Below are 18,496 nucleotides of genomic sequence, written 5' to 3' on the forward strand. Positions count from 1 at the left end.
TATAAAAATGCACCAGGACTTCTAAAATACCTCTGGAATCGAATGAAAGTGGGAAAACAGGTTATACCGAAAGCTTGGCAAAGTGAAGGAGGAGTTCAGATTCCTAAAGAAGCTCCTCATCCAATCAATCAGTTTTCCCAAATCGGCCTCCTGAATGTAGAAGGCAAATTATTTTTTAGCGTCTTGGCTCAAAGACTCACAGCCTACCTAGTGAGCAACAGCTTGGTGGACACAACAGTAAAGAAGGCAGGAGCGTGGGGCTTTGTGGGATGTCTGGAACATGCAAATATCATTTGGCACCAGATACAAGCTGCCAAGAAGGAAAATAAAGACCTGTATGTGGTATTTTTAGACCTGGCCCTATGCTTTTAGATCAGTGTGTCATGAAGTGCTCTGGACAGCCTTCAGATTCTTATAGGTCCCAGGGGCCATCACACAACTTGTTAAAGCTGACTTCCAGGATCCTGCAGTTTTGTGTAACAACAAAGAAATACAACACGACTTGGCAGCACCTGGAGGTAGGGATAATGGCAGGTTATACTCTCTCCCCTCCGGCTTTCACAATTGGCAGTCGAGCTAATCATCAGGGCTTCATGCTGGGTGGTAGGAAGGGAATGCCTGGAAAGTGGTCTGCGTCTGTATCTGATCAGGGCATACATGAAAAACATGACCACAAGAACAACAACAAAGGCTTGCATCAAGCGACTTCTGGACAAACTCCATATTTACTTCAAATGGAAACCAAGCGAATTAAACCTTGCAGTATTTCCAATGTAAAGGACAAGCTCACAAATGACAAGTTTATGCACAAAGAACCAATACCTACAGTCCTGAAGAAGCTAATCAAAAGCCTCAGACAATGGTATGATGCAAACGTAAAGACACACAGCAGGTACAACAAATAAAGGAGGATTCAATCACTGGCCTAAAGCACATCAACAACCCTGCTCTCTCAGTGAAGGTGAAACTTTGGTGCCTCCAATTTGGGCTGCTTCCACATCTTGTGGCCAATTACCATGTATGAAGCCACTCCATCATATGTCAGCATATTGGAGAGTCATCTTACACATGAAGTAGTGGCTTAGAATACTAAGATGTCTCAGCAGCATAGGACTGTACAGAAAACTAAGTCCTCTCACTCCCAATTTCTAGCCTTACGGAAGAATACAAATGTGCCAAAGTAAGATTAGCCATATCTCAAGCCAAGCAAGGCCACTGGATTATCTCATCCAGGGGGCATTGAAAGGTAAGAATCTCATGAAAAGAGCTGTGGAACATGGAAGCAAATAAGATGGCCAGTCTCATGATATACTTCCCTTTCCTGTAAACCTTGACTTTTGGCTTGGAGAGGATGCTGCCAGTCCCCTCTGTTCAGTTCCTGTTGTAACATCAGCCTAACACAAGGCAGATAAACATGTAGACAAAACCAAGTACTGAGGTGTCCTGCAGCTTTACTTGCGACTGAAGATGAACAACCAATGCTGCGCCTCCAATGCCCAGTCAATCCTCCCAGATCTAATACTTTTCCTAGGAGAGGGAGAGTCTTGAGTCCTCTCCTGAGTCAGGCCCACTGAACGCAGCTAGGACCTAATCCTACTAACCAATCAAATTAGTTTTTCCTTTTTGTTTTCCTACATTTCTGCTTTAATTCTACTAAATATACATTCCCCGTGATCAAAAACATAATAATCAAGTTGACCTTTTAGTGGTACTTGAAATCACAGAGTGAGATTAGCAGATAAGAAAATGTAGCTTTGGTGTTGGTGTTTTGGGGGGGTGGGGCTAAACTCCTGCCTACTCAAGAGCAGGCAGGGCAGCAGGTATCGAAAGAAATGATAGATGCTGTACTATTTAGTCAAGCTGACAACACCTGTACTCGTTACTGTAGGAAAATAAAATCCTTGCGAGTAAAAAGCTAATAAGAGTTCTTCAACAAAACACCTGCTCAACAAGCAGAAAAATTCTGTTTTCAATTACTTTTCCTGTAGTCTCCCAGTCACCACTGGTATGACTTAGCCATAGCACGCTTGTTAGGCTACAAGCAAATTATTATGAACATGCTAAAACAAAAGCTGACTGCATGTAGCCTATATGCAACTGTTAAGCGTAATTAACCCTGTGTATCTTAAAAAAGGTGGTAAATTCTTGAAGAATTACTGACTGATGTTACCACTAGGGAGAAGGGGCTGATTTGGACTTTGGGGTGAATTCTCCAGGATCTGGGGAGTCTGAAATGCAAAGCCACAGGGTTGATAACTTTGGAAATAGGGAAAGGCCCCATGAAAAGAGGGGCCAACTTATTGGATTCCCCACAGAGGGGCAGATCCTGGAAGGACAGCCGAACAGGTTGACTAGGGTAATAGGGAGCGCCCAACCTCTTGTTCTGGACCGCTGTCTTGAGGAGCCGCCTCCTTTTTCGACTCCAGATTCGACTCAATGGAACTCGGACCTCAGCCTCCAATCCAGGAAACAGAGGAGGTTGGTACCCATGAGCATACTGGAATAGAGTTAGACCAGAGGCAGAGCAACGCAGGGTGTTATGAGCATACTCTACCCTTATGCGATGTTTGTTTCAGGTAGAAAGATTGTGGAAAAAACAAACAGCATAGGCTAGTCTCCAGTTCTTGATTCAGCCTCTCCATCTGACCATTGGATAGGGAATGGTAACCAAAGGGAAGACTTTAAAACTGATCAGGGAGCAGAACCACAAAATGAACTGAGGCCCCCAGTCAGACACCACCTCTCTGGAAAACTCATGCAAACGGAACACATTGTACAACATAAACTCTGCAGTCTCTTTGACCAAAGGCAACTTAGGCAGGGGAATAAAGTGCACCATTTTAGAGGATCTGTACAGGGTGTTAGCACGGGTCTATCTGATCTGCTCGATTTCCCTTGTTACTGCTAAGGTTTTTGTGATCTGTCCACACCAAGAATGATTGTTCCTCTAGCCGATGCTGCCACTCCTCCAAAGCCACATTAATTGCCCTTTTCTTCACTGGCAAGCCCGGTCTTTTGCTGGACTCAAAGCCATGAGGTGTCTATATGCAGTGCAGTAGATGCACAGACCCTACTGGAGATGGCGTTGCTGCTCTTCTGTCATTAACCTTGCAAGTCTCATCTGTATGGGCTCCTCCAGACTGGCAAGAGGTGTGGGACTGGCTGATCAAGGCAAGTGATGAGGTGAAGAACAATGAGGAGGAAGTTTTCCGCTAGAAGGGTGTCCCCTCTGGATTGGTGGAGTGGAATTCTGTCGAGACCTCTCCTTCTCAAGAGAAAATCTTTGTCAATCTTTCTGGAAAGAGCAATGAATGAATCTAGGTTTGAAAGGGCATTCCATAGCCACCAGCGGGTCCTTAATACAGTCTGAGACTCTGATGTAAAGCATCAGGCAGAGAGGGGATGTTCAGCCACTGTCAGCTGCCAGGGTGCTGAGCTTTATGGCAGAACCTGTCACCTTCTTGGTGTAGATCCATAATAGCCAGCGCTGCTTCCTGGACCAGGGGTCATATGGTCAAAAATCTTTCACAAGATGCTGGTAAACAGGTCCAGGGAATGGTAGATGGGAGAGTTGTGAGCCCATTCCGTCATTGCCTAGGCTTCCACTTGACTAGCCCTTGTGGTGAACATTGAACTCTCTCATCCCCTAGCAGATGAGGTAAGTTGCTCTTTGTGTTGATTAAGCTGTCTTCCTTGAAAGCGGATGGCAGCTTGCAGAGAAACAGAGTCGGCTGAGTCCATCATGGCCAGTTGGTACTATCTTTACTGATTCTTTACTGAGCAAAATGTTCAGTACACAGGCAGACAACCAGGAACAGGCAAACAAAACCAGAGGGCTAGGCAAAGGCAAAGTCAAAAAACTAGAACAGGGTCACAAGGAGACCACTAACACTGGAAAATCGATGGAATACTTGCTACAGAGACGGAAGACATCTGGCACAGAGCGAAGAAAGCACAGAGACTAAATACACTAGGAGAGGAGTGACAATGAGACACAGGTGTAACACATTAGGGCGGGGCACGCAATCACAATGGCGGGAAACACATTAGGGCAGGAAGTGAGGATCTGAAAGTAAAGGGAAAAAAAGGTAAGAAACACAAAATAAAACCGCAAACGCAACTTGCAAAAAATGACCTAGGAAGCAGAGCTGGGCATGACACTTTCAGGAGATATTATTGAGCTGATATAGTGACTGCTGTTGTTAACATTGTTGTTGCTGTTCTAGATTCAATATTTTACTATACTAAAAATATAAATAAATCATAGTTGTGTTCTGAATTGATTTATTTATTTTTGCAAAGGCTTAGGGGTAATTAAATCCCTTAGACCTAACAACATAATATATCACCAGTACTACCTGTGCTATGACATAACAAAAGCACTGTTTGGTGGCACACATTTGATAGTCCAACTTGGAAGCACATGCTGTCCATATCTATGATTTAGCCAAAGTAGAGGCATGTCTGTATGGATGGCAATATCAGTCTCTAAATCCAGTCTTTGGGCCAGACTGTGGTTGCTATGGTGACACTGAGAGATGAGCTGCCAGTGACCATCAGCTCATGTGGCAGCCACTGATGGTCCGTGTTGGCTGCTGTACAAACCGCCCTGTCTGTCGTCACTGCTGTTTTTGTGTTTATGATGTAAACAGTAGAGGTGCTCTATCACGCTGATGATATGAGTCTGCTCTGTGTCCTGCTGCTCTCTGTATTCTACCCAATGAAGCAGAAATGCCCAAAAAACAAACATCTGAATACATAACCAGTGAATACAAACCAGAAAAGACAGGAGGCTTTCACCCAATATGCTCAAACTCTGAAGAAAAAGCCCTGGTGCACTACACACAAATCCACAACCACCAAACAAATTAGCCAACAAATCAATAATCATTTAATCAGTACCTGATAAAGTATCATTGTCAAAGCAGACTGAAAGGAGAGCTGTTCGGTTAGATCAGAGGGGGAATCAATGGACAAATGAATTTATTCCTGGCACCCCACATACACACACCGAACACACACACACACAAACGAACACTGTCACACTGGAGCTTATATATACACTTATATTGGAATACACCATGTAGTATCAGTGAAAATGTTCGATCACAAACCGATATGGTATAATTTAGTGCTAATAATAATGACAGATAAGGACACATTGGTTAAATAAGATCGACAGCAATCCTAACACATAAACATGCAAACACTAAGCATGTCACTTACCAGTCACATGTATAAATGCTGCCACGTCCCTGCTGGTGTCTATTACCACTGTGCATGTATTCCAACGTGTGTATCCTCTGATGAATGTGTGACAAGACAGCGCACTAGCACACCATTCAGCCCTCAGTCAGAACCATGGTAAACGTCACTACCAGCTAACAATAGATCCTGCAGGAAGAAGAGCTGAGAGAGCGGCTGGATGCAGGACAATAATAGGCAATCTCTCCTCAGATTGGGATGGATAGAGGGAGGAAAGGAGGCTACAGAGCATGCCTGGCAGAAAATCCCTGGGTATTATAACATCACATGACCACCCATCCACCGTCAGTCACAGAGCAGGCAGAGATGAAAGCAAGAAGAGAAGGAGGCAGGGAGAGGACAAGAGTGAATGGGTGGAGGGGGGCGACGTCACAGTGCTGCTCAATTCCCTCTTTTCATTACAGTGACAGAGACACAGAGAGGAGGCATGAGCCAATAAGAGATGAGGACTGTCTGCCGGTTTGAACCCCTCCCTGAGCAGAAAATCCAACACCAACAGAGACAAACATGGAGAGGTAGAGACAAAAGAAAAGCCCACAGAGAGAAGCAAGACATTCCTACAAGACTACCTACAGACAGGAGGAAAGATGGAACAATTAATATTAATCCTGCTGTGATTTACATAAACACAGGGAAAATTATGATGGGAAAGACATAAAAAGGAGGAACACCTTTACATCGTTTATCTTTGGTCATCATTTGTCTCTTCACTAAGATTCATTACAATTCAGAGCAAACCTGCCATGTTACCAAAGGTGAGAGTCCAATTTATTTTCCACATGACAGAAAAATGCAAATTGAAAATTCAGGAAAAATAAAGGATAAAATTCAATTCATGAAAAGGTGGCGTATCCACACACATCAGTTTGGTGTCTGTACATATCTTGGCCATTATTCTGATGAAAAGCCAGCAGGTTTGAAACGTTGGTTGGTGTTTGTAATGTTGTTATATTTATATTGATTTTCATAATTGGACATAATCTTCTCACTTCCGTTGTAGCCAAATGATTTTCTGATATTTTCTAATCTCAAATTCTGTTAATATGAATCCCATAATAACATATCAGAATAGCTAACGGACAATTACACTGTCTGCTTCACCACCATCCCTACTGATATCTGACTGTGAGACGAAATAAATTTTAAACATCCAGGGCGGCATTCAGAGGTGGGGATGGGTGTGGTGTTTCGGAGAGGATAGGGGATGCTCTGGCCTGAGTGCTGAAGGGCCTTTTTTAAGCTTTCATTTACCAAGGATAGGACTGTGAGCTTCAGTGAGCCATCTGGTGGGGGAGTTCTGTTTTCCCCATGTAACAGTAACAGCCAGCCTCACATCAGCACGCTCCCCCCTCCATGTTTCACAGTCGGCACTTTGTAGTTACTGTGGTAGCGTTGACCAGGTCTACACCAGACATGCTGGACCCCATCTAAACACATTTATTTTGGTTTCCTCTGACCAAACAACGTGCTCCCTACATTCATCAGGCCTCTTTTAATGTTCTTTGGCAAAGTGTAATCATTTAGTTTTGTGCAGTTTTGCTAGCAGTGATTTTCTTCTTGGACGCCGTCCTTTCAGGTTGACTTCATGCAGTGTCCTTCTAACTGTCTGATCAGTCACTGAAACATCATTTTCCACAGACAGTCTTTGTGCCAAGTCAGAAGCTCTTACCTGTCGGACTTTCAAGGTGATGTAAACAGCAAGTTGCGTGTGGTGTAATTTTTCGAGGACTGCTACTGTGCCTTCTGTTATTGGTAGTATGGCTCTTCCTATACCTCCTAACCACTGCTGCAGCTGTGTTTCAGCCCGCTCAGTAGCCTACTGATGCTCCTTTACCCGCTCCATCTTTATGAACTCTCGACTCTCGATTAGACACAGCTCAGGCCAGAACTGAGGAAGCTGTGCTATTCACAGGTTCTTTTATAACCTTGTTTATGCCATTAGCCTCAATTGGAAATCCCAGGTCCACTCACTTTTGTTACACTGAGGTTGCAGTTTGGGCCTGTTTTTTCATTGCAGTCTATCAATCTTGTTTGGTTTTACATAAGATAGAATACCCCACACTTCATTTTAAAAATAATAAAAATTATTGTAAGAAGACACAGTTTTGAATCATTTAGGGATACAGCCACAACATTATTGAACTGGCAGGCAGGCAGGCAAACGTGAGGTGATCCTGGAAAACATTACACAAGGAAAACTCAGAATGAGTAGCGATTGATACCAAACTGAAGCAAGAATATGGTGAAGATCCAGGTTAGATATATTTTAGCTATAGCATACACACATATACACGACACACGTCATTGTCACTACCATGACTCCAGTTTATTCCTTGTGCTTCTAGTTTTTTTTCCTTTTCCCCTGTGTTTTAAATATATATACACATTCACCATTCAACTACAACATTTAAACTGGTAACTATTTTAATGTTGAAGCTGATCGGTGTATATCGCCAGCAAATCTTTCAACAAACTAAAGCCATACACAACACAATACAGCCATACAACTTAATAAAAACTCACCAACAGTGAGAGCAATGGGTTAAAATTGAGATATCTCCACCTTGAATGGACTGGCTAAAAAAAAACGACAAAACCAGTTAAGAAGCAAAGTGCTATCTTCTGCCCAGCAATTCTGGAGATCAGTGAAAAGCACCAGTTGACAATCTGTAATTTAAGGACAGAATGTTTTAAGGATTATGATGATATTTTTTCCTTAACAATTTCCAAGTATTGGTGTGATTAAATGATTACAAATGGTTGCCTATACTTTTTGGTCTATTCTGAAGGACAGAAATGGCAGCTGTGATGCCCGCTTCACCAGTTGTCTCTTCTGGTGATTTTGTGCAATTTAACACATCACTGATGTTGAAAATGAAAATCGGAAGTTACAAATACTTGCAACAGATGGCAAAAAACAAAAGACAACACAGAGCCCCCCAGGTGCTAAGTCAAAATAAATATTTTTATTCATTCTACATCACATAACTGACTTCAAATACCAGTTGTCTGTCATGCCTGCATGATGGCAATATTATGTCCTAAGAACAAAATAAAAAAAATAAAAAATGACTTATGTCAGTGGTCCTTTGTCAATCTGATAGTTTTCTTATATCCATCCTGGCACAAATACTGAGTAGTAAATGTGTGCCTATCCTTACATTCCAGCTTCTGCTTTAGTAAAAATATAGCTTGGAACAATACCTACTGACAGTGTGCAGTATTAGGGGTTCAACTTTTGTACATAGTTGTTGTATCCCTTCTGCAATTCCACAAGTTCCCTTATATAACTTCCTAAAGCACCTACTCAATCCTTTTGTCTCCATTTCATATTAACTATCAAAAGTATTTAAACAAAACACTGATTCATTTTTAAGGGCTTTTCTTCAATGACGTTTATATATAATAAATATAAATATACATCTACATATATTATAATACATTTAAATATATATAATTTTTGGCATTTACACTTTTTGCAATGTGTAAACGACATGTTGATGTGTGATGTAATATCAGTCAAAAAGTATGACAATAAGAAAATAGTTAAGTATGTAAAGATTATTTATAATGCGCCTTTTGAAACAAGAGTTACAAGGTGCTGTACAATAAAAACAGAAAAGAAACTAGAACTAGACCAGACAGTTAAAAACAGCAAAACAGAAAGTGCCATGTCCTGTCCTCCCCTTTTTCTTCCTTTGGTTGCAGTATTTCCTGTTTTATTTTGGTGCCACTAACTGTCCCTCTCGCTTCAGATCTCACTTCCTGCTCTTATGTGTTTCCCCCCAATGTGGTTTTCTGCCCCGCCCTCATTGTCTCCCCGCTCCTAGTGTATTTAGTCTCTGTGCTTCCTTTGCTCTGTGCCAAATCATCTTTGTTCCCCTGACGATTGTTCCAGCCATTTTTCCTCGTGTTGCGTTTGTTTTTCCTTTGCTAGTTAGGTGAACTTGCCTTTGCCTCATCCCTTTTGGTTTTCTCTGCCTGAGTGTTTTGCCTACCTGTGTATTGACCTGTTTTTTCATTAAAACTCAGATTTTTGGAACCCTGTTTTTGGCTCCTGTGTCACGCTATTAAGTCGTATGCTTTGTGGTTACCAGTTGTTACAGAAAGTAACTATGTAAAACATTTTTTTTTAATTAAACCTGCACAGAAGGAAAACACACTACTAAATAATGTGCTTACGAAACAAGTGAGTTTTTAACAGCTTCTTGAAACTATCCACTGACTCTGTGTTTCTTAGCGCTAAGGGAGGACATTTCCCAAAAGTGGGAGTTACAACTGCAAAAGCTCGGTCACCCTTAGCTTTTCGCCTAGTTTTTGGGACAGCCAGAAGGCCTTGGTCAGAAGACCTGAGAGATCCCAGTGATCTCATGTAAAGTGGGGCCAGTCCATGTAATGCTTTATAGATGATTAAGAGAATATTAAAATCACTTCTGCACTCAATGGGTAGCCAATGTAGAATGGCCGATAATGGTGTAATGTGTGACCTACGTCATGTCTTGGTTAAAAGTTTACTGGCCGCATTTTGGATCAACTGGAGCTGAGACACAGAAGTGTGATGGAGTGGTGAACAGTGCATTGCAATAATCATGTCGGGAGGAAACAAAAAAATTAATGATTTTTTTCCAGATCCCGAAAAAATAATACAGATTTGATTTTAGCAAAGTTTCTTAGTTGAAAGAAACAGGATTGGACTACTTTCTTTACATGCAGCTCAAACTTCATGTGTTGGTCCAAAATGACTCCTAGGTTTTTTTGAGGCTTGCTTAACATTTGAAACATTCCAAAAGACTAATAAACTGCTGTATTTTATCAGAAAAGCTCTGAGAACTAATAATAAGGACTTCTGTTTCATCAGGGTTAAGCTGGAATGTTATCGCACATTCAGTCCTTCATAGCTATTAAGCAGTTTTGCAAAGTTTGAACGAGAAGTACAGCTGCGTATCGTCCAGATAAGTGGTAACCTCAGGAGCATCAGGAGAACGATGGACAAGTGGAAGGGTCCTACAAAACTGTGTCCTGAATGGCTGCACTGAGATCAGTAATCCATTTGGACTGTCCCCGTTAAGGTCAGCAATCTTTTTGTTTGCTTTCTGGAGAATCAAACATTCCCAACTGGTTCTCAATCCCGCCCGCGCCGCCTCATCTAAAAAATCCAGGAATTGCCCCGATTACAGTTGAACATGCACATAGAGAGAAAATAAAGATACCTGTACCTCTCTACCTCTACCTTCATCTCTTATGCACAAAGAAAAATAAATAATTTGTTTAATAAACCCAGAGCAGATCAGTCTAGAATTACCACTAGAATTACCACTTCACGGTTGTACGCCTCTGCCAACCAGTCAAGTTGTGGTTTACATTCATGTCTGTCCAGACTCATGTAATATACACAGTGAAGGCATTATTAGCATAGGAATTCTTGAGTTATGGCCAAAAAAGGTGTTTTGTGAGGTCACAGTGACCTTGACTTTTGACCTTTTTCCACCAAATCCTAATTCCTTGAGTCCAGGTGGACGTTTGTGCCAAATTTTAAGAAATTCCCTCCAGATAGTCCTGAGATATTGCATTCAGGAGAATGGGACAGCCAGCATTTTGCAAGATAAATAAATATCTAGAGAAACGCTTTACAGACAGCATGTGTCCTAATAGTAACTAAAGAGAAGCCCAACTAATGTCCTGTCATTCAATGCTTGTGTTGGTTGTTATAAAACAGGCAGCAAAATTAATTTTCTTTCAAAGTTACATAATGAAACTGATGCAAATGTATAACTCAATTCGCTGTGAGCGTCCATTGTGCTCTAAACATCATTAATTAAGGCTTTAAAAGATAAAGAAATTTTAAACTCCATCTGTTATGTAGCCTATGAGAGAAAAAAAAAATTACCGTCTTATATGATAATTTTTAATTCACCACTGCTCTCTCTCTCTCTCTACTCCCCAAATATCGCACAACCACGGGGTTCTTTCGGTAAACCCTGCAAGATTAGACTTTGGAACTGCGAGAAGTGCTTTTCCTTCTGACCTCAGTGTGCCCCCTTGTACTTATGGGCTCAGCAGGTCAGAGATATAGCTTGGAGCTGATCCAGTTAATCTTGTGTATGAGATTAGTAAAATTTTGAACTGTATCCTGGAAGCAATGAGAAGCCATAAAAAAATTATGCTAAGGTTGGGGTCATGTGCTCCCTTCTCGTAATTCCAGTTCAGAGTCAAGCAGCAGTATTTTGGACTAACTGGAGCAGAGACTAACATCAGTTGCTAACAAAAGGTCACTTGATACACGAAGCAAAGCTGTCTCTGTGCTATGCTCAGGCCTTAAAACCAGATTTGATTTTCTCAAACTGATAGTTGGAACTCATATAATTCATCAGTTGGATATAAATCACCTTTTCTGCGACCTTTGAAAGAATAGGTAGTAAGAACATAGGGCTTGAGGCTTGGCTTTTTAGGCAGCAGGTGGACCAGATCCAGAAGCAAGAGAGGAGTTCATTTGACATGTGTTGACCTATACTCCCAATTGCCTCTTTTAACTGTAGGTAGTGGGTGGAGGAGTTCATATGGGAAACAATATTAATTCATTTTCATCCTAATGATGGCCTCCTCCATTTGCATCGACACCTCTTTGGACCACATATTGAGAGTTCCCATGCGCAGCTACCAAATGCAAATTTAACACTTGACATCAGCTCTAGACCTTTTATCTGCTTCATTTGTCATGAAAAAATGAGGGGACAGACAACATCCGTCCATGAAACTGACTGTCAGTCAATTGTCCAATTATGTATGGGACTATGTATATGTAAATGTTCCTATCTCTCTCTCTCTCTCTATATATATATATATATACACATATATACATATACATACACACACACACACTGTGCAGTGTAGCATGTTCCATTTTGGTTCCAGTTCCTGGTTTTCAAAATACCTGGATTCATTTAACTCTAAGAATGTTGTGCTGCCTGCAAACGTTCTGCTCTACTTCTCTGGTGAGACTATCTCACTGATCATGTCGGGTTAGTTTAAGCAGTTGATTCTCTCAAATTATTTTTACAATATAAATAAAGGTTAAGAATTCTGAATCAGAGTAGAGCTGCAACTAAAGATTATTTTCGTTGTTGATTCATCTGCTGATTATTTCCTGGATTAACAGGTGAATCATTGGGTCTACTCAACACCAGAGAAAAGTAAAAAGACAACATTGACTAAATGGTTTTCCTCCTGACTGACTCATAAGATGTGTCTGGTTAACTGTATTGTAACTTTTGGACATTTCAGCCGAAGTTCCTGCTCTACAGCTTCACTGCTTTTCTTACCGGGACACCTGTGGTTTTTGAGGTGCGACAACAAACTAAATTTTTTCTCACATACACTGCAACTAAATGGTTTTTCTCCTGTGTGGATTTTCTTGTGTTTATTCAGATTTCCTTTTTCACTAAACCTTTTGCCACAAAGTGAGCAAGTAAATGGTTTCTCTCCAGTGTGGACTCTCATGTGTCTGACTAGTGTCCCTCTTTCATTGTACCTTTTCTTACACACTGAGCAGCTGAAAGGCTTTTCTCCAGTATGAATTCTCATGTGTGCAGCTAATGTTCCACTCTGGGTGAAGTTTTTACCACAAACTAAGCAGCTGAAAGGCTTCTCTCCGGTGTGTTTTCTCATGTGTATGTGCAAACTTCCCTTTTGCCTAAATGTCTTACCACACTCAGTGCAGTCAAATGGCCTCTCCCCTGTGTGACATGTGATGTGTCTTTGCAGAGCCGTGTTGTGTTTGAATGTTTTGCTACACGCTGGGCATTTATAGAGTTTTTTCTGATTATGAGATCTCTTATTAGACACAGTGTCACTCTCTTTCCTTGTGTCTGAAAATGGCTGATCTGATCTGATCATGTGGTTCCAGTCACCATCTAAGACTTCAGTCTCAGTTTTAAAACACTGTGAAAGGAAAAACTGACCATCGCTGGTCGCTTTTAAAAATCCAGCTACATCCAAGTCAAAGGTTGGTTCTAATCCTCCACACTCCTCTCCAGCAGTTCCGGCTTTGATCTGTTGAGCTGGTCTGGTAGCTGGAGGATCTGCCTCCTTGTTCTCCTCGGTTAGGCTTTGGTGGAGCTGTGATAACTGAGGCTTCTCTTCATCGTCTTCACTCTTCATCGAGACAGGAGGGAAGTGGAACTCTGGGATATCTGTCGCCTCCGGCCTTTGGAACTGTTGTCCCTCGTGACTAGTCCACACGTCCTCTGGTTCCTCTTTAATGTGTGGGGGCTTTGTGGTCTCCTGGTCCAGACTGGGGCGCCCCGGGGGAATCTTTGCATTGACAATCAGTGGCTGGATGTCCTGACACCCACCTGAGATACAAACATATAGGACATCATGTAAAAACTGAAAAGTTCAGGAGTATTTCTTTAGGACTGCTGTTTTCTAAAATATGACTTTTAGTGCTGAAAAGGGGCTCATTTCTTCACACCATGGTTGCCTGGATTTTTATTACACCAGACAAACACTGAATGTGAAGTGTATATCGAAACTTCTGCTAGACTCTGCAATTTGTGGCTCAAGACAAGATGCTGACTATTAAAAGTGATGGACAATTCACCGGGAATTTACACGTCTGCATCTCTTCAATCTCACTGTTTTCGTCCACGAATATCAGGATCAAAAAGTTTATTATTCTGACCAAACAGAAATTTGATGCTGGCACCTTCCTAGTGAGCGAAATGTTTATAGCGCCACCTATTTTCTATTAAAATCGCCCTACCTATGGCGCAAATTCAGCCCAGCAACGAACGCTGTTGATATCAGAGTAAGGACACCGACTGGTGTTGCCTGACTGCAAGTTGAAGAAGCTGCTGGAGGTAGCTCCTGTTGCCTAGCCACCAGCCACTGCCGTTGCCTAGCTACCAGTAGGCAGTATCAATCATTTTAGTGAGAGTCATCCCACGGGCTCCAGCTTTCTCTTGTCGTGGTCAATCCTCCGACCCTAACCTGGCTTTGGCTTTTTTTTTTTAAACTTTTTTGTAATAAAAAAGTTATAATGTAATGTAATAAAACCCCCTTCAGTATGTTGGGGAGGGTAGAACGGTAGCAAACATCCCTCGGGTCCGACTGATCCCCAGGGCTGCGACTTACCACTCGTTTCATTATTGACGAATCTGCCGATTGTTTTCTTGCTTAACGAGTTTCTTGTCCGGTCTGTCAAACATCAGAAACTAGTGAGGAAAGTACATCAGAATGTTGGAGCTACTTCACAGACCTGTCTGGTTGTTTAAGGCCGCCCCGATGCCGGGCTGTCGCCCAGCCTCCAGCAGCCTGCGCTGGCGATCGATCTCCTCCTCGTACTCGCTTATCGTTCTTTCGAACGCCCCGATTATTTCCTCTACGGCCGCAGTCAGTCGCTGACTGACGAACGCTCTCAGTAACTGGATGGTGGACATCCTGAGGGGACAGCCGGCGTTGACCGGGGAAGAATGGGCAAATCCGATCACCAGGACGGAGGTCCCCACCCGAAGGCTGCGCTTCCTGACTGCAGCGTTCGAGAAGCGTTCGTTTCTTCCACTTCATCGTTTTGTTTAATGGCGGTTGGCAAACAGCTTCTAGGTGGACTACCGCCACCTTCTGGATTGGAGTGTGCATCACAACAGTTAATGTACTAACACATCAAATTTTCCTTATAATCCCTGTACCTCCTAAAAATCTGAAAACATCTCCTCTGCAACATTTCTCTGATACCTCAATACCCCGTGACATTTGATTCCTTGGCAGTGCAAATGTATGTACTGTATCTGACTCCCTGGTTGATATCGAGGACACATAGGCAGTGCTAACAAGAGGCTGGGGAATGCTAGGCCTCCTCAAAACGATCATGGAAATAATACGATTATGAATGACTTATGTGGATGCAGTAGCTCGCAGATTATTTTGGTGAGAGAGGGCGAGCGAGCAAGAGAGACAGCTGAGCAGAAGCCAGAGGCCTCAAGTTTCTGATTCTAACAACCAATGCAAGCAGCGCTCCGACCGTTTTCCAAATTGGTTTTGCCCGTCTGGTTGTTTTGGTGCACAGGTGAAAGCAGAGGGATAAACAGGTGGGGGGGGGGGTTATTCAGATGAAGCAGTGCAAAGCGAGTTGTTGGCGTTGCTGTGCTGAGAATAGATGTCACCGAACCACGTCTGTTTCTAAGCCTGAATCATTCAGTGATGCTGTCGACAAGAGCAAACTAAATTCTTTCAGAAAATGCACAGAAATGACAGAATAATGCTTCAAATATAAATCAAGTATATTTAATCAAATGCTCCCCAGCCAATAAATGCGTTTACATCAGCATAAAAAATCTAAAGGTGAATGTGGTTGAAGCAGCAATGTACTCTGCATGGATTTAGAAATGAACATGACATTAGCTGTTGTCCAGAGCCGCTCCCCACTGTATGAAAAGCTTCTCCTTCAGCCATCTGAAGGCAGCAGTAAACACGTGTTCATTCATCTGCAGCCTCTGTACGCTTCAGACTGGTCGGCTAGAGCTCGGCATTCTGCCTGTTATGCAGGAGACAGCGGGAGACACATATTGGTCTTTACACCTGAAAATCTAAAAGCCAATTCCAGTGCCTATGCCTCCACTTTCTCTATTACCTGTTGTAACTTCTCAAGTACAAACTCTTCCCCTTTTCCCCATAACCCCACCATCTGCAAATAATGAAATCCTAATAGACTTATATACACTGCTACATATTTACTTTTTCATAACAGAAACCAATAGTGGGTTCCATTTTCTACTAAATAATTCCTACTAAAATCTTGTTCTATTTTTACTGAGATCGTCATTTTAGTTAAAAAACTTTTAATCCATCCATACATTTTTCCCCGTATTACCATTTGATGCAGCTGGATTATTAACCCCTCTTTCCACATCATGTCATATGCTTTTTCAACATCAAAATATACTGCCACTACTGTCTACACTCTGATAACTCAAGCCTTCCTAACTTCATGTTCTAAACGCAGAGCAGGATCTATTGTGCTACTTCCTAAATCCACTTTGATAACATTTGAATTCTCCTTTCATTTCTAAATCATAAACTAACCTTTAATATTTTAAACTGGTTCCAATGTGCTTCCTCAAATTTCCATCTCCCTTCTCTTTCATCCTGTTCTGTATCACTGTCTATTTCTATATTAACAGATATTGAATAGTGATCACTACCCACAGTGCCTCCTTTCAAATTACCTCCAAGTACTTGTATGTACCTGTATGGTAGTCCAACTTAAATGGTAAATGGACTGCACTTATATGTGCTTTTCTAGTCTTAAAGCAATTACACTACTGTAAAGTTCTTTTAATCTAATACAGCTCATTACAAGTCCTACACATAATAGTGGCCATATTTTGGATTTGGTTTTTAATCATGGTGTTAATATTGGTACATTTAATTCTGTTACCCTCTATGTATTTGACCAATTATGTATTACATTTGATAGTGTCCTCCAGTGTGAGTCAGTAAATCAGCCACAGATGTCACATTCTGGCATCCTTAATGAAGACACTCCTTCTCTTCCATTCTTTCCAGTAATATTATAACCAATGCATTAGATGTTGATAATATGGTTCACCATTTTAACTCTGTCCTGCTGGAAGGTGAAACTTTTGAGGTCCTGAGCGATCTGGACCAGGTTTTCATTGAAGATATCTCTGTACTTTGCTCCATTCAGCTTTCCCTAAACCCTGACCAGTCTCCCTGTCCCTGCCGCTGAAGAACACCTCCACATTATGATCCTGCCACCACCATGCTTCATTGTTGGGATGGTGTTGGGCAGGTGATGAGCGGTGCCTGGTTTCTTCCAGACATGATGCTTAGAATTGAGGCCAAACTGTTGAATCTTGTTTCTCATAGTCTGAGAGTCCTTTAGGTGCTTTTTTTTTGCAAACTCCAAGAAGCTTTCGTGTGTCTTTCACTGAGGAGAGGCTTCCATCAGTCCACTCTGCCATAAAATCCAGATTGGTGCAGTGCTGCAGTGATGGTTGTCCATCTGGAAGTTTCTCCCATCTCCACACAGGATCTCTGAAACTCATCCAAAGTGACCATCGGGTTCTTGGTCACCTCTCTTACCAAGCCCTTCTCCCCCGATTGCTCAGTTTGCAGCAGCTCTAGGAAGACTCCTGGTTGTTCTAGGCTTCTTCCATGTAAGAATTACGAAGGCCACTGTGCTCTTGCGAACCTTCAGTGCAGCAGAATTTTTTGTAGCCTTCCCCAGATCTGTGCCTCGACAAAATCTTGCATCAGAGCTCTGCAGGAAGTTACTACAACCTCATGGCTTGGTTTTTGCTCTGCTACGCATCGTCAGCTTTGAGACCTTATATAGACAGGTGTGTGCCTTTCCAAACCATGTCCAATCTATTGAATTTACCACAGGTGGACTCCAATCAAGGTGCAGAAACATCTCAGAAACGATCGAGAGAAATGGGAGGCACCTGAGCTAAATTTCAGGTGTCATAGCAAAGGGTCTGAATAATTATGTCAATGTGATATTTCAGTTTTTCCTTTGTAACAAATTTGCAAAAATGTCTATAATTCTGTTTTTCCTATGTCATTATGAGGTTTTGAGTATAGTTTGATAAAAGGAAATGAATTTAAATGATTTCAGCAGAAGGCTGCACCATAACAAAATGTGAAAAAAGAGAAGGGGTCTGAATATTTTCTAACTGCACTGTACTCTATGAACAACCGTGATTTCACGAAGACTTCCCATAGTGAACTGCTCAGTAGGATATGAGCTGAGGGAAAACTGTGTAACATTTACAATGCACTTTTGGCAGTTCCATGTTGTTCTTTCCACAACCATTCGAATGTTTTAAGGTGGATGTTAAGAAATTCATAGTGGGAAGTTTGTATTACTTCTGAATAATCCTGCAGTCCTGCAACTAGCAGTAAAACTGCAGCTCTGCAGTTTTACTGCTAGTTGCTGCTGTTACCAACACACTCTTGGGTTTTGAGCTGTAATTTCTGAGTGAATCTTCTGTCACAGACCCTCCCAGTGAATGGTTTAACCCTCCTGTGGCGCATCATATGCTGTTTGAAAGGTGCACAGTGACTAAAGCATTCACCACAATCTGAGCACCTAAAGGGTTTCTCTCCTGTGTGGACTTTCAACATGACTTCAAATCAATGCTCTGCTAAAATGTTCCAAAGTAAGGTTTCTGCCTTGCGTGGCCTTTCTCATATATCACCAATTCTGACT

General features: G+C 41.9%; 1 protein-coding gene across 1 annotated transcript; it reads right to left on the reverse strand.

Moving 5' to 3' along the window:
- Positions 1–12,095: 12,095 nt before the first annotated feature.
- On the reverse strand, positions 12,096–14,804 carry LOC120783457 (zinc finger protein 771-like). The gene is made up of 2 exons (XM_040116499.1): positions 14,522–14,804; positions 12,096–13,616 (listed from the first exon to the last, which is right to left on the reverse strand). Exons 1-2 carry the CDS (start codon positions 14,700–14,702, stop codon positions 12,499–12,501), a joined length of 1,299 nt encoding a protein of 432 aa, XP_039972433.1. The 5' UTR covers positions 14,703–14,804; the 3' UTR covers positions 12,096–12,498.
- Positions 14,805–18,496: the final 3,692 nt, after the last annotated feature.

Source organism: Xiphias gladius, chromosome 21 (assembly GCF_016859285.1).
Source record: "Xiphias gladius isolate SHS-SW01 ecotype Sanya breed wild chromosome 21, ASM1685928v1, whole genome shotgun sequence".
NCBI lineage: Eukaryota > Metazoa > Chordata > Actinopteri > Istiophoriformes > Xiphiidae > Xiphias > Xiphias gladius.